The sequence below is a fragment of the Tachypleus tridentatus genome, chromosome 9, assembly GCF_004210375.1.
Source record: "Tachypleus tridentatus isolate NWPU-2018 chromosome 9, ASM421037v1, whole genome shotgun sequence".
NCBI lineage: Eukaryota > Metazoa > Arthropoda > Merostomata > Xiphosura > Limulidae > Tachypleus > Tachypleus tridentatus.
Window position 1 is genome coordinate 122,053,663 of NC_134833.1, and position 16,297 is coordinate 122,069,959.

Genomic DNA, 16,297 nt, shown 5'->3' on the forward strand with positions numbered 1-16,297 from the left:
AAATGTTACAAAAATACACAGGCTTTCATAGGGTGTCCTACCTTTTTCACATGACTGTATACACTCAGTAAGTTTGATTGACTTTGTAACTGCCACATAAAAATGTCAAAGAAATCTAAATTACACATTTTCTTTCTAGAGTGAATGCACATTTTAACACAAAATTATAGTTATTTATCCTAAACATTTTTAAGTCCTTTTAACAGTTTACATCCATTTTTATTTTGTTTTATTGCTCTTTGAAATGTGTATAACAAATAATCCCACAATGCAATCTGTAAATCACATGACAAATGCATAGCTTAAGCTACAGTATTGAATGATGTTTGCACAAACTATTATTTCTGTTTCTTTATCTAACCTATTAAGTTTATAATTTTTATTTTAGTTGTTTTTGTATAAAAGGAAATAAAAAACTGTGCATAAACAAGAAATAAATATTTACATTTGGCTTTTGTTGGCCTGCAGATGAAACTTAACCCTATTTCCTTGAATAGTATAACTAGTAACTAAAATAATATTTATTATTTAAAACATACATTAAAGACCCCAAAATAATAACATATTTAAAGCAAACAATTGCTTTTGCTATTTTATTTTAACTGGCTTTCTAACTAAAATGTAGGAGCTTTAAAATAATTCCCTTAGCTTTTCAGTCTGAACTTGGTGGTATCAGTTTTCAATTTGAAGGTGAATTAACTAAAATTCTGAACTCGGAACAAATTAGCATTAGGTGTCATTGGGCAAATCTTTTTTTTTTTTTTTCTGTTGGTTATAAATTATGAGAAGTCTCAGCAATAATTATTTGTAACTTGTGGGAGAGAGGATTTGGCAAGTGGGTCTGACTTTCTGGTTTCTGGCTCTGTAAACAAAGAAGATTGAAGGATTTAAATATTACAATATGCATTAGTGATATTCGGACTGTAGTGAGCAACTTACATTAAACTATGGACATTGTAGAATGGTGATGAGAAAATAGAAAATGGGCAAGTTAGAACAAACATATCATATTACAAAGACAAGGGAAGGTCAAGAAATTATTTTATATTTTTCTTTTTGAAATTAGAAATGATACTTGCACAATGTGAACTACATTTTGATGCCATATTTTTTCATAGGTGTTGATAATAAAGTAGATTAATTTAATTTTAAATGTTACTCTGTAAAATGCTGTGACATTTGCACTTCTACCTCCCCATAGCAAGAGAGTTAATATTGTGTTCCCTTTTAATCTTAATGTAGTGTGTTTTATGCATTTAAAGAATTTCATATTTAAATTTTGTGTTATTGTTGTTTTCATGTAGTCCACAGACCATGTATTGAAGGAGAGTTTCAATGTGAGAATAAACGATGTATCCCAAAGACATGGATGTGTAATGGTATTAGTGACTGTGGTGATGGGTCTGATGAGGACCCCAGTCAATGTGGTGAGTGAAGATCTGATTTAATATACTCTTTTTTTAAATACAACTTAATGAGATAACTCTCTTTAGTTTTCTCTTTTTGAAACTGTCTCTAATGTTGTGTTTTGGTTTTTTTTTCATTCACTAACATATAATTTCAATATACTTTTATCCAGCAAAAAATGTGACACAACCAGCTTGTGGTGATGGAGAGTTTGAATGTGAGAATGAAGTGTGTATTAATTCTACTCTGTTGTGTGATGGAGAGAATAACTGTGGCGACTTCTCTGATGAACTCAAATGTAGTAAGTACATATACAATATCCTTACTAAATAAAGATACTTATGGGAATACATTATTTGTACTAATAAGTTTTTTAAATCAGATTTAGAAAGTGCATAGTCCACATAGAATTATAGTTCATTAATCAATTAATGACAGTGAAACAGATGTGTAGATCACTGGAATTAATTTGAAGTTTTTTTTTTCAACCACAGTTGTTAATTTATTGAAAGGTAGAATTTAAGAAAATTATCTCAACCCTAATGTTAGCTAGCTGATTGCATTGCAGAAATTGTGAAGCTTTGTGCTTAATTATAAACAACAACCTGCATAATTGTATCATCAAAAATATAGGGGGATTAATGATTATTTTCAGCAACATAACAGAAATTTGATAATTAATCTGTTTGTTGCATGGTCAATTTTATAAGTAAGATCGTATAGTCTGAAAAAATCTGCAAAAACATGGCATCTTTAAAAAGAAAACACTCTAAATGTGTAAGATTGTACATTACAAAATTCATGTGCAGTTTTTATTATTTTAGTTATTTCTGTTAGAATCTTATTATGTAAAATGTTTTATTATTCTGTAATTTACACAGTATAAATAATTAAGTATTAGTTTAAAGTTGAGTTTATATAATATATTTTTGCATAAAAAAATGTAAATGAAAATGGCAAAATATTTGATGGTGATATTAAGTTCTTTAAATAATTACAAATGTTCTTGAGCTGCATCTTAACTATGCTTTTTTGTTATGTAGACATCAACGAATGTGAATCTAGTGAACTGTGTCCCCATTTGTGTGAAGATTTGCCTATTGGTTATAAGTGCAGTTGTTTTGAAGGCTACAGGCCTGTAGAAGATGGAAAAATTTGTGTTGGTGAGGAACATCATTGAAACTTATGTTTTTATTGTTTGCTTTTCCTTTTACACACTAGACATTTTGTGGAGAAACTAAAACACCTATTTTTTCTGAAGTATTTATTAAAATATATATCTATATAAAGACACACTTGTATGATTCTGTGTTGTTATTCTACTATAAGTGTAGTGTAAGTAATAGATCCTTCTGAGTATTACAGCTCATTTTGCTGAAAAGAAGCATTGGAAGTCTAAAGTTTTTGATAGCATTAACTTAATACCTCATTATAACAAACTTATTCTAATTCAGCTGACTTATATCTGCATTTATAATAAAGTTGTTTTTTTTGTTTTGACATTACTCTAATTTTATTGTTGTTCTCTGTTAATTGTGTTTCACAAATATTAGTTGTTATATTAATTTAAAAAATATATATATGAGATTTACACATACAGCCTAGTATTGCTTTAGTTGAATGTGTAATATTTAAGATGAAATCAAACTTGTATGCCATCTACTTAATGATAAAGTGCTTTTTGAAAACCTATAAGTATTTGAAAGTTTTTAGTGAATCATGAACAACTCCAGTTCTGAGTTTATCAGAAATAGTAATTATTGATTGTTATGTATTTTATTTATAGACTTGGATGAGTGCAAAGAAAAATACCCATGTAGCCATTATTGTAGAAATATTGTTGGATCATATGTCTGCTCTTGTGCTGAAGGATACATTGCTAGACATGAAGGTCATTCTTGTAAAGCCAACAGCAGTATGTTTTCATTTTAACTTTACTTTTATTATAATAGAGCATAATGGTCATTCTTGTAAAGTCATTGTTGGGTTTCTCTAGTTAGAAGTAAATTACAACACATTGTTTAGCATGTCTCAGCTGTTAATCCAAGATTTTGTGGTTCTTGTCCCATTGCTGCAAACATTTACTTACATTTTGGTACTGCAGATGCACTATAAGAGTGATTGTCAGATCCTGCTGATGAAAAAAGAGCAGCTCAAAACTTGATGGTGGTGCTGGTGACAAAATTAGAAATGGCTCTGCTCAGATAGTGTTTGTATAACATTAATAAAATTGTGAAACAAACACACTTAAAGCTATGATAATGAGCTTTAAGCTTTCTTTAGAACGGTAATACTGAGTGTATTTCTTATAAAGTCAGCATTACCCTGTGTCTGCTTTTTCCCTATATTTTAACACAAATGAAGGTAATTGACATGAGCTAAGTAGTAGTTTGTATGTGTTCTAATGTTGTTCTTGTAATAGAAGTAAAGGTTATTTTCATAATGACTACAGTAGCATCTATTAACTCTGTGGTCATTATAATAGCAATGAATACTCATTGTTTCTAAATTAACAGCAGTATGAATTATCTTTTAATTTGTTAATTGTTGTAGAAATTGTGATTATTGTTGTAATTCAACAGTCACACATGGTCATCTTTAAACAGGTACATTGTATTTAGACTGAGAGTTGGTGCTGTAATTTTATGCACATCAGGTTTGATTTTTAAGACTAAGTTGTAATTAGTGATAGTATGTTATCATAGATTTCTTATTTGCCTTAGTGTTTCAATGAGATTTTACAAAATAAAAGGTTAGAATTTGTTATGGTATTCCTAACTTGCTCCACAATATATTGAACAGTTTTTTTTTTAATTTTATTACATTTTAGACTGTAATAATACAGTAACCTTGCAAAAATATTCACCTCACCCCCACCCATGTAAAGTTTCCAATCATGAAACTTTCAAATGGGTATTTATATTTAGAATCTACACAATCTACTCCAAACTGAGAAAGCCAAACAAATGTTGATATTGTGTAAGTAAATTAGGTTTTCAAAGAAAATTAGAATATTCTTAAATATGTAAACCCTTTTGCTATGGCAACCCTGAAGTGTAAAAAATTAGTTTAAATATCACAAAATCTGTATAATGGTCTCTGTCTGTGTGTAATCAAAGTGATTTAACTTGACTTCAGAGTAAATATATCTGTTCAAGCCACAACTCATAGTGGCAGGACAATGACCTGAAGCACAAGGCCAAAGCCATACTGAAGTGATTTCAAAAAAAAGAAATGAATGTGCTAGAGTGTATCCCATCAAAGTTGAACTTGAAGCCATTGGAAAATTTATTGCGAAACTTGACGATTGCATTCCATCAGTGATCCCAATGAACTTGTTAGGATTAGAACAATTTTGCCAGGAAGAATGGGCAAAAATGATATCATCCAATTACACAAAGATGGTGGAGACTTATCCAAGTAGATTTGCAGCAGTGATTGCTGCCAAAGATGATTTCATCAAACACTGATTTAGAGATCTGAGTACAATAGGCAATCAACAAATTTTAATATATATATTTTCTTTGCAGATTTTGTTGATATTCAACCTCCTTCACAAATAACAATGTTATGTTTGGTCATTAGTGTTTTGAAACAAAAAACAAAAACAAGTTCATTATAAAAATTGTTTACATTATTTGTATTTCATCAAAATATGACATTATTGGTAGCAGGTGAATACTTTTGAAATGGATGTAAACTCTGAAAAATAAAAAATGTGGTTTCAAAGAGACATTACTTAAACCATGTGACCAATGCAAGGTTTTGTGTTTTATAATAATGAATATTTAACAATAAAATATTACAAATTATTTGAAGATTTAAAACTTTCAGTATGGTTTATGTTTTCCAGGTGTGCATCCCAAGTTAGTTTTCTCGAACTCTTACTACATTCATAAGGTAGACTTAGTAAACCATAGCACTGAACTCGTGGCTCAGAACCTGACTAATGCTGTCGCTCTGGACTTTGATTGGTCAGAAAAATGCCTTTATTGGTCTGAGGTTACCACCACTGGAAGTAGCATTAACAGAATGTGTAACAACCAAACTGTGCCACAGGTAGGAATTTTTGTTTTTATTTGTTGTTGTAGTTATTCTGTAGGTATTTTGTGTACTGTGATTGTACAGAACAAGTGTATATTGTTTTAAAGGTTCTATCAGTGAAAACAATATTAACAGTTTCTAGTTTGTACCATAGTTAGGAATGTTTTACTGAAAAACTATAAATTCTCCAGATGTTTCTTGCTTTGATTGGACACAACAGTGCCTTTTATATTGATGTTTGCTTGTATACATATGTGACAGATTACACAGTTCAATTCAAAACAAAACTAGCATTGCATTGTATATTTTTAAACAACTGGGGTTCCAAAATTAGATTATTGTATTATTATAATTCTTTGATGTTTTTCTTAATTTTTCTTATTGTTAAAATTGTTCCCTTTTATTTAACTTGAATTATGTTGTATATTTATCAGTTGTTATGGGAACTTTTTTCATGACAGGTATTGCATAAGGTGACAGTTCAGAGTCCAGATGGACTAGCAGTAGACTGGATTGGAAGAAATTTGTACTGGTGTGATAAAAGAAAGGACACCATTGAAGTATCGAGACTAGATGGTAAATTCCGTAAGATCTTGATTCGTAAGAACTTAGAAGAACCTCGTGCCATAGTTCTGGATCCTTATGAAGGGTAAATATCTTTAATAGAATATACCAGTCTAGAATTAAATGTTAGATTGTTGATCACTAATTCTAATGTGGTTTAATAGAACTTTTGTTTTTATAGGAATACTGAGATGTTTTTGATATTTTTGAAATAGCTAATTTTTCTTATATTTCATCACAAGAGTCAAAAGTGAAAATGCAACAGTTGAGTCTAAGTCAGATCTAATCATTGTGTGGATGGGAATACTTGCAATAATCTGAATTAACTAAATCATTTAGAATAAGCAGTTTCAAACATAAAACTTTTATTAAAAATACTAGCATAAAACTCCTGTCAAAAATGACAGGAAACCATTGTTGAATGATAAATGAAAACTGTAAAATTTGACAAAAAAATTTGTCTGTACCTCGAAAATGCACCCACACTTGAAGGAATTCTTTAATCACCATATTGTTAGTAAAACAACACTGAAAGATGAAGTGTAATCATTAACAAAAGTGTGTGTACACTCTGATTACAATGATGAAGAATAAAGCTAAGGAATCTTTTTGTCCATTTCAAAAAGTATTTATTGATGAATATTTGATTATTTTCAAAGCTCGCATTGTTTTCAAGCAAGCAATTCCAAGCAAGCGTTAGATTTGGAATAGAGATCTTTGTATTGTGATTGTGAGACAGAACTTGTAGTAGATATAATTTATTTATTCAGCAAGTAATGTAAATGTCCCCAAAGATCCCTGATTAGGATTTTCAGAATCAGTTGTAAAGCAGTTGATAAAAGACTACCCTGGGAAAGATCATATATACTGATAATTATTATACAAGTCAGGAGTTATGCAACCTTTTCTTTGGAAATAAGACTAGTTTTTGTGTAACAGTTGGAACTAATCAGGAAAACATGCCTAAATTTACACCTCCAAAGAAGGGAGATGTTGAGACCACAAAGCATCTTGTTACTTTGCTTAGTATAGTACATAAAGGTGAAATGAAATACAGGGGAAAGGATGATTACAAAACTAAACAACCAATAACTAAACCTGATATGGTTTTAGATTATACTATCAACATGAAGCTTGTTCACAAAAGTGACATGTGAATTGGACAAATTGATTGCCTTCACAAATGTGTGAAGTGGTACAAGAAGCTCTTTTTTACACCTAATTTATATCTCATTTTTGAATTCTTATAACATTTATCTAATAAAAACTGACAAGAAGCCATCATGGAGGCAGTTTAGTTACAATGTAATTTACCAGTTATTAGAAAGGTATGGAAGGGTGACAAAGATCTTTCTGAGGAACACTTAGCCTAGCTGTTCCTGGTAAACTTGAAAGAAAAGAAGTGAAAGATAGTGACTACTTGGTGTAAGGAATGTAGAGTAGTGTTGGGCATTGGAGAATGTTTTCATGATTTTCATATTTTAAAAAAAACATTTGAACTTGCAATAAATAAATCTATTATGCTTTCATTTTCTTTTTCTTTTATATTTTTTCAAAGTTCATAATAAAAATGCTGAAGATTTTAAAGAATTTTTTGTTTCCCAAGTTTTTATGTCCATGGTGATCTGCTACTGACCACATTCCCAGTGGTTAAGGGTTACGTTCTTAATGTTATAAGAAAATACTTTTAAAAACACTTCTCAGTCTCCCCTAATATGAGAATTGTACATTTTCTCTCTAGTTTTTCTTTTTTCTCTCCCATCGGTGTGTATTCCTGTAAGACCTTCCAGGGAAGATTCTGTTTTTTTCAGTTTACCTCCTCTGGGACCTAAACATCCACCCACGTGTATACTGTGCATGGTAACCCTTGAAGGGGAGGAAAGGAATCTGGAGGTTGAGAGATTCAACCCTAATGCACCACTTTAGCCTTAAATTCCTATAGAAGGGTGGCCTTGAGGTAGCCCCCCTAGCATCAATTGGTTGGTACACTTGGACTAGGGTCATCCAACTACCAGTGTTGGATGTTTTCAATACGTGTTGTGAATATTGTATCTGATGCTGATATTTGGGTATAGTGCTCATAAAATCCTGGTATTGCTGCACTGTTCTTGTTTGGCATTGTAGTGTATCCCCATGTAGGGGTCCATTGTGGGTAGGGTAAGTAGGTACTGAAACATTATTTTTTATTATGGATCCTTCAAATAAAAACTTAAATAAAATAGTGAAAAAACAGCCAATAGGTAAACGACCACGTATTGAAGATTTTAGCAGCAATCTTCAACATCTGTAACACCTGTACCTCATTTTCTTATATTACATTCTCTTTCAGATAAACCTTTACAGCAAATGTCTCCCTTTTTTATTCAGAAGGGAGTAGAGGGACATGCTGGCTCTCCAAAGTGAGTAAAAAAGCTTCATTCTGGAGACATATTGGTGGAAACATCCACAACTAAACATAGTGAATTGTCTTACATTCAAAAGCAATTGGGGCTATACCCATTGAGGTGACGCCCCATGCTACTCTGAATTCGTTATGAGGAGTTATTGTTGAGAGGGATTTGAAGAACATGCCCAAGTTGGAAATTCTCGCTGGTTTCTCCACTCAAGGAGTTTCTGCAGTGAGGTGTATCTCCACATGCAAAGATGGAATTATGATGCTTACCAATATCCTCATTTTAACATTTACATCACTGTGTCCTCCAGCCACCTTCAAGGGAGGTTATCTTAATTGTAATATATGGCCATACATTCCAAGCCTTCTCAGATGTTTCCAGTGTCAGCGGTTCAGTCACTTGAAGACATCGTGGTTCCTTGACATGCTCGTTGCAGTGGCAAGGATCATGATGCCTGTAAGTGTGTAACGGACCATCATTGTATCAATTACAATGGCTCTCACCCATCCTAATTTCGTTCTTGCCATAAATGATTGGAAGAAAAAGAGGTACAGCATTTGAAGGCGATTCAAAACATTACTTACTCTGAGGCTCGAAAGTTGCTGTCTACCACTTCATTTTGGACATATGCTGCTGCACTTCATTCCACTACTAGAGTGGGAGTGCAGATGGATTTCTCTGTGCCTTCAAAATAATTTTTCTCAAACCATGTGAAAAATCATTTGTTCATGTCCTAAGTTACTGGAATCTTCTTCCAACAACAAAGACCTACCCAATCGACCCAGTACAGGATCCATGGAGGTCAACAGACCTCAAATAAAGAAAATGCTTGGTCAGAAACAGAAGGGCTCTCCATCCAATTCACCTCCACATAAATAAAATTGCCATCTTGACAAAATGGAACTGTTGAGGTTTACGTTCTAATCTAAATGACATTAAAGCACTGATTGCTTCATACCATCTGGTATGTCTTTCTTTGCAGGAAACAATTCTGAAACCTGCCGATACAGTCACCTTCCAGCAGTTTTCTTTGTACAAAAATGACAGGCTATGTGATGGAAGAGTGCATGGAGGAGTGGCACTGTCATTTGATCAGCATGTGCCCACCCTGTCTTTGCTACTCAACACACCCTTGTAGGTCATAGCCATTCATGTTTCCTTTGGTTGTACCATCACTTTGTTCTTGCTATCTGTCTACTGAAGAGACCCATGATCAATCAGACCTTGATGCTCTCATTAAACAGTTGCTGTCCCCCTTTTTAATCCTGGGGACTTTGATGGACATCATACCCTCTGGTGAAGAGATAATATTGATGGAAGGGATTGCTCCATAGAGCATATGCTCTCTGATCACAACCTTTCTCTTTTCCATAGTGGTTCTTATACTTATTTCTATGCATCTAGTCACTCCTTTACTGCTACTGATCTCTCAGTTTTATCTCCTTCACTGTTCTCCCCCTTTTCATGGAGGGTTGAGAGTAATCCACGAGCTAGTGATCGTTTTCCTATAATTTTGAGAGAGACTAGCTGTAGTCGATGCCATCTGACCCATGTGCCCTGATGGAAGCTGGATCAAGTCAACTGGCCCTCTTTCACTGCTCTTGCAGAACTTGATCCTGCCATCATCTGTGAGCCATCAACAGACAACTGCGTGGCAGCAGTAACTGACTGTATTATACAGGCAGCTGCTCAATGTACTCCTGATGCCTTGACACATTTTCCACAATATCCTTGTTCATGGTAGAATCCTGTCTGTTACATGGCATGGAAAGTACAAAATTGGGCCTGGGATACTTTTTGTAGGTGTTTCACACTCTCAAACTGCATCACTTTCAGGCAGGCCCATGCACATGCTCAGTGTGTAAGACGTTAAAGCCAGAAAGAATCTTGGATTAAGTTCACAACCAGCATAACTTCTACCACCAGTTCCAAAGTCTTATGAGTCAAGATTCAAAAGTTCAGTGGGGAATATAATTCTGTCTCCCTCTCGATCTTGCTCTCTGATAGCTAGGAAGTAGCTGATACTCTAGGTGAAAGCTTTTGCCAGGTATCTAGCACTTTTGCTTCATCCTCCACCTTCTTAGCCATCAAAACTCGGAAGAGCGATCACCTCTTTCCTTTTGAGCTGATTGTCGCTAAGACTCTAATCGCCCCTTTACAATGGTGAAACTCACTTCGTCGGCCCTTCATCAGTCTGACAGTACATCGGTCAGACCTGATGATGTACACTACGAGGTGTTGTGCTATCTGTCTCCTACTTCTCTTGCTATTCTTCTCATTGTTTTTAACTGTATCTGGCAGGAGTATGTTTTTCCTGATGTCTGGCACTGGGCTATTGTCCTACCTTTCTCTGAGCCTGGGAAGGATCCCAAGATTCCTTCAAACTACCATTCAATTGCATTGACGAGCTGTCTCTGTAAGACCTTAGAGAGGGTGGTTAATGCTCATCTTGTTTGATTCCGATGTGGGTTCCAATGACAGCACTCCACCATAGACCACCTGATTAAATTTGAAACGTCAATCAGAGAAGCGTTTCTCAAACAACAACATCTTGTATCAGTATTCCTTTACCTTGAGAAGGCTTATGATACTACGTGGAGGTATGCAAGACCTCCATTTATATGGGTTATATGGTCATTTGCCCATTTTTATTGAAAATTTTTTAATGGACAGGAGATTCCAAGTTCATATGGGTTTGACACTTTTCTTTTATACAAGAACTTGGAGTCTCTCAGGGCTGTGTTTTGACTGCCACACGTTTCTGTATAAAAAATTAATGCCTTCACTGAACAACTTTCTCTTACTGTTGCAAACAGGCTCTATGTCGACAGCTTTCACATCTCATGTCAGTCATTGAACCCGAAGTATATTGAGTGGCACCTTCAGACTGCCCTCAATCGTTTACTGAATTGGACCACAGCAAACAATTTTATCTTCTCTTCCTCTAAAAGAGAATACACTTTTGCCACCAATGGGGTATTCACCCTGATTCTGAACTCTGTATCGATGAAATTGTACTACCTGTGGCCTCTGAGACAAAGTTCTTGGGGGCTTATCTTTGACCGTAAGCTGGCTTTTATACCACACATCAAGCAGCTACAAACCAAATGTACAAGAGCACTGAACATCCTCTATGTCCTCTCTTCCACCAATTTGGGAGTGGATCGATGTTCTGTGCTAAAGATATATCATGCTTGTATATGATCAAAACTAGATTATGGGTCACTGGTCTATGGCTCTACCAGGACCTCAGCCTTGAAGATGCCGGAGCTCATTCATAATCAGGAACTTTAGCTCTGCACCGAGGCTTTCCGCACTTCCCCAGTCGAGAGCTTGTACATAGAGTCTCATGAACCTTTTTTGCACCTCCTCCATTTGCAACTGTTTTTACTGTATTATTTGAAACTTTGATCCTCACCACAGCATCCCACTTGGGGTTGTGTTTTCCTTCCTCAGTGGACTCTACTTTTTCAGAACAGACAATCTGCCATTCTTCCTTTTGGCCTTTGTATCCAGGCACAGTTGGATGAATTGGGTCTGTCCTTGGATAGCATTGCTTTATCTACTGGTCAGTTCATCCCACCATGGCTTATTACAATTCCCAAGTGTGATCTTTCTTATAGTCATCTGAGAAAAGCAGATACTGTCTGTTATTTACTGAAGATCTTTCGAACTATCTTTCCATTTTTATTTATACGGATGGTTCAAAATCAGGTGACTCCGTGCCGTAGGTTGTTGTGGTTCAGTAGTTGCATGTAGAATCCCCCATACAGTTTCTGTGTTCACTGCTGAACTGTATGCTATTTCTCTTTCCCTAGATCACAAATAAACTAAGCAGTATTCAAATTGCACTATTTATATTTACTCGCTTAGTTTTCTACTGGCCCTGGAATTGCTTCATGTTAATTCTCACCCTGTTCTTGCTGATATTCAAAACCAATTGGCTCATTCCTCTTTAAGATCTACTTATATGCAGTTTTTCTGGATACCAGGCCATGTTAGAATTTATGAGAACAGGCTCGCCGACGCCTCAGCTAAATCTATCTGCACAGCACTATCACTGTTGTGCCTGTTCCATACGTAGATTGTGGTCCTGTATTCAAGGCTTGACTCCATACCAGTCAGCAGTCAACGTGGAGTGAGCAATGTGAAAATGTGAAAACAAGCTTTTCCAAAGAAAACCCTCTATTGGACTTTGGCCGTCATGCTTCCATAAAGATCGGAAAAAGGAAGCTGTCCTGACTAGACTATGCATTGGTCACAGATTTTTAGTTCATCATTTTCTTGTATCTGGGTATGATGCACCAATGTGTTTTCTGTGTGACACTCAGGTCACAATTAGCCACAATTTTCTGTCTTGCTGTAGTTACGGCTCTCATCAGTGTCACCATTTTAAACATGTTTTGTCCCAAGGTTTATCCATAACGTTAGATAGTATCATTGGCAATGGTGACACGGTCCACTTTACATGTGCTTTTAGTTTTTAAAAGGATATTTATTTTTTAATTCTATTTAAATTTTTATTAATGTGATTCCCTTTTAAGAATTGAAGTACGTCTAGTTCGATTTGAAATTAGAAAATGGCCATAATGTGAAATAACTCAAAACGAGGACTGGAAAGGCCAACTTCAGGTGTCAAACGCTGATGTTTGAACTACCTGTTAGTCATTCTGGCGAGTTATAATTAAAATTTTGCTACAAAAAGTCTTTTACAACTTGTATTACTGTAGTGTCTCTCTTACTAATGTAAATTGGATTTAATGTTATTTATGTTTTAATTCAAAAATTAAACTGTTTTGTTTTACCTTAATTTCTTTTTATCAATTTTAATAATTTTACTTTAATTTTACCTTTTTACTGGATGTTTAGCACAGATAGCATAGTTGCTTTGGGGCATAAAACACCAAACCAATCAACCACCACTTTTCTCTAATTTACTTCCCACCCCTCCAAGAAGTATGGAATGTAATGTAAATTATTCATAATATAAACATTACTCTGGCTAAAGATAATTTTCATGGCCTTCAATCTTATTTATTTATGAAGACATAAATTAGAAAATCAGAACCCACTTTTCACATCTATCTATCACATTTGTCATTTTCACAAAGTAGCAGTAGTTCTCTGTTATTTATTATACTGCATTATTTATAATCAATAGAGCACCAGAGTTATGAATGATCAAATGACATATTATTTCTGTACAGAGAATTATCTATTTTGCTTCCAGTACAAACTTTATTCACATTGAAAACATATTGAAGAGCTTAGCTAAAATTTTAATGGCTCATATTGCTTACTTAGAAAGCCAGAAAAAATTATTATGTTTATAAGACAATGTCTGCTTTTTACATGTTATTTTTCTTAATGACATAAACATTTTTTGGTGTTGTAATACAATTAGTATTAGAAAAGTAGGCTTAGGCCAGTGGCAGCGCCAGGATATTTTTGTTGGGGGACTGAGATAAACTGTGGAGGGGCTTCCCAAAATGCCATCAATATGAAGTATAGATGGTAAATTATAATATTGTAAATACTAAGGTACATTTCAGAAAGGTGTGCTATTTTGAACTGCATTTTCAATGCAGTTTTTATTGGTAACTCATACTCTGATTAATAATTCATTATTACAAATTAGAAATAATCTGTTTATGAAAATATGTGTACATGTAAAAGAGGAAGCTCACCTAAATTCCACCCAAGGTAATACATAATAATAAAGAAAATCAAGATTAGCTTAGATTGAACATTTAATATACCATTAAGAGTAAAGCTACAAATCAAAAGAAATATAACATAAAGACACAGTTTATACAGCAGAAACAAATTATCCCATGTAAAGTTAATACACTCTGAGGAAAAGTAAGGTCACTATCAGGCTAACTAACTTTCATCATGTTGTGTTTATAGTCAATATTACTTCAAAACAATGCATCTGTTCTGGTGATTGGCAGCAAATGTGTCTATAACAGTATCAATATCGAGTTGTTTTGCCCTCCTAGAGTTTACTGACATGACAGCAAGGTTGCTGCTGTGGTTATTACCACTGGTGTTGTGCAAGTATGTCTTGAGAAGTTTCAGACATGAGAAACTTCTCTCACAGGCAGCTCAAGTGACAGGCAGGATCACAGCAATGCATACAGGTTTGTGGAGATCCATGAAGTCTTCCTTGTATGGCTCCAGTATGGTTGCAAGCTTTAATGGTATGGGTACTTCCTGCCCCTTGTCTTTTTTCCTGGCAATTAGCTGGTTCAACTGGTGGATCTCAACTGCGAGGTCATCCTCTGCCACACCATAGTTTGCTAAATTGCAGTTGACCTTCACAGAAAGACTGATTTCTTCATAAGTTTACATTATTCATACAGGCCAAACTGTGATTGTGATATTGTTCTTATTATCATAAGTGTGACAAGCACCTGTTACAATAATGTAACTACTACATTACATTAAATTAGGCACTTCTAAATAGCCCAATGACAATTTCAAAATTCATTCTAGAATTGTTTAGAAATATTTTTTGGTCAGTTAACATATATGGTTATTATCTAATCATAAGTATAACAATAATTGGATTGTAAGTCACAATTTTAAGTGCATGCCACAATCATTAGTACAATTTTGGATGGCTGATACACAATGCAAAATGATCTCACAGAGGACACAACACCAGCTAAATGCTTCATAGTTTTGACCTATACACAATACACTTATACATGCATGCTATGTTTTACTTTTCAATAAAAAATAAATGGAATTAATGGGTAAATACCTGTGAAACCTTTAGTTTATTAAGTAAAACCCTGATGATCTGTTGTAACTTGAAATCAACGTGGTTGTCTAATCTTCGTCAAAGCTCAAGACAGAATGGCATTACACAGGGATCGGCAATACAGCGCATAAGTTTCAGTGCATTCAGTACGTTGCTATGGGATGCACGACACATACTTCCATCTTAATGAAGACGTTGAGTTCTACAGATCTATGTCTCTTTGATGTTAATTGTTAAGCAACAACGACAATTGTGTTTTCCATATTTTATGAATATATGTAGGTAACAATATTTGGGGGAGGCTGAGGGGGCTTGGCTCATTTGGGGGCTGAAGCCCCCCTGGCACCGCCACTGGCTTAGGCTTCAGTTTCATCAACAGTCAACAGCAAAAAACACCTAGGTAATTACTATATTTCTTGTTTTCATATATATTCTTTATTTATTATTATAAAAGTAAGTAACATGTAAAAATCAGAAACTTATAAAGTTAGATTAGGTAAGAAAAAGAAAAAATACTTCATAAGAAATATTATTCTTGCAAATAGTTCAATTGCTCTGTAATTTAATGCAGTAAGTAAGCTACACCTTTGCCGAGGATATGCAACTTATATGGTGGGGTTATTAATTAAACACAGGTCAAAGAGCAGTAAAGCTATGAGAGTCAAATAGGAAACATGTATACAGTTATGAGCTTTAGGCTATTTAGTATAAAGAATTTTAGTTTCCTGTTACAACTTGAAGTCATTCTAGAAATAAAGAAAAATTATACTTTATTTTATATTTTTGTAAGGTGGTAGACCAAATGTGAATAGAGTTGTGGTAGGATATATAACAGTGGAAATATAAAGTTTTCTGGGGAAAAAAAATTCTATAAGTGATTTTAGCAGTTACACAAATCAAATTTGACAGTTTTCCAATAAAGAACAATATTTTTAACATTAACAAGAAAATCACTTTCCACTGAATTTAACTTTTTTAAACATATATTCAAGATTCAGATATGTATTATATTTCTTGTGTTTCATGCTTATTCTATATTTATTATTATAAAGGTAACTGAAATCTAAAAATTAGAAATGTAATAGGTTAGACATGATAAAGAAAAAATAATAATAATAAT

General features: G+C 33.9%; 1 protein-coding gene across 4 annotated transcripts in view; it reads left to right on the plus strand.

Annotated features, from left to right (window-relative positions):
- The window catches only part of LRP1 (LDL receptor protein 1), a 253,189-nt gene that overhangs the window by 179,894 nt on the left and 56,998 nt on the right, over positions 1-16,297 (plus strand). For all 4 annotated transcript variants that reach the window (XM_076456984.1, XM_076456983.1, XM_076456986.1 and 1 more), the window contains 6 exons: positions 1,305-1,427; positions 1,580-1,708; positions 2,451-2,570; positions 3,194-3,322; positions 5,261-5,466; positions 5,913-6,100. In XM_076456984.1, the coding sequence (XP_076313099.1) occupies positions 1,305-1,427; positions 1,580-1,708; positions 2,451-2,570; positions 3,194-3,322; positions 5,261-5,466; positions 5,913-6,100 (895 nt within the window). The remainder of the gene's footprint in view (positions 1-1,304; positions 1,428-1,579; positions 1,709-2,450; positions 2,571-3,193; positions 3,323-5,260; positions 5,467-5,912; positions 6,101-16,297) is intronic.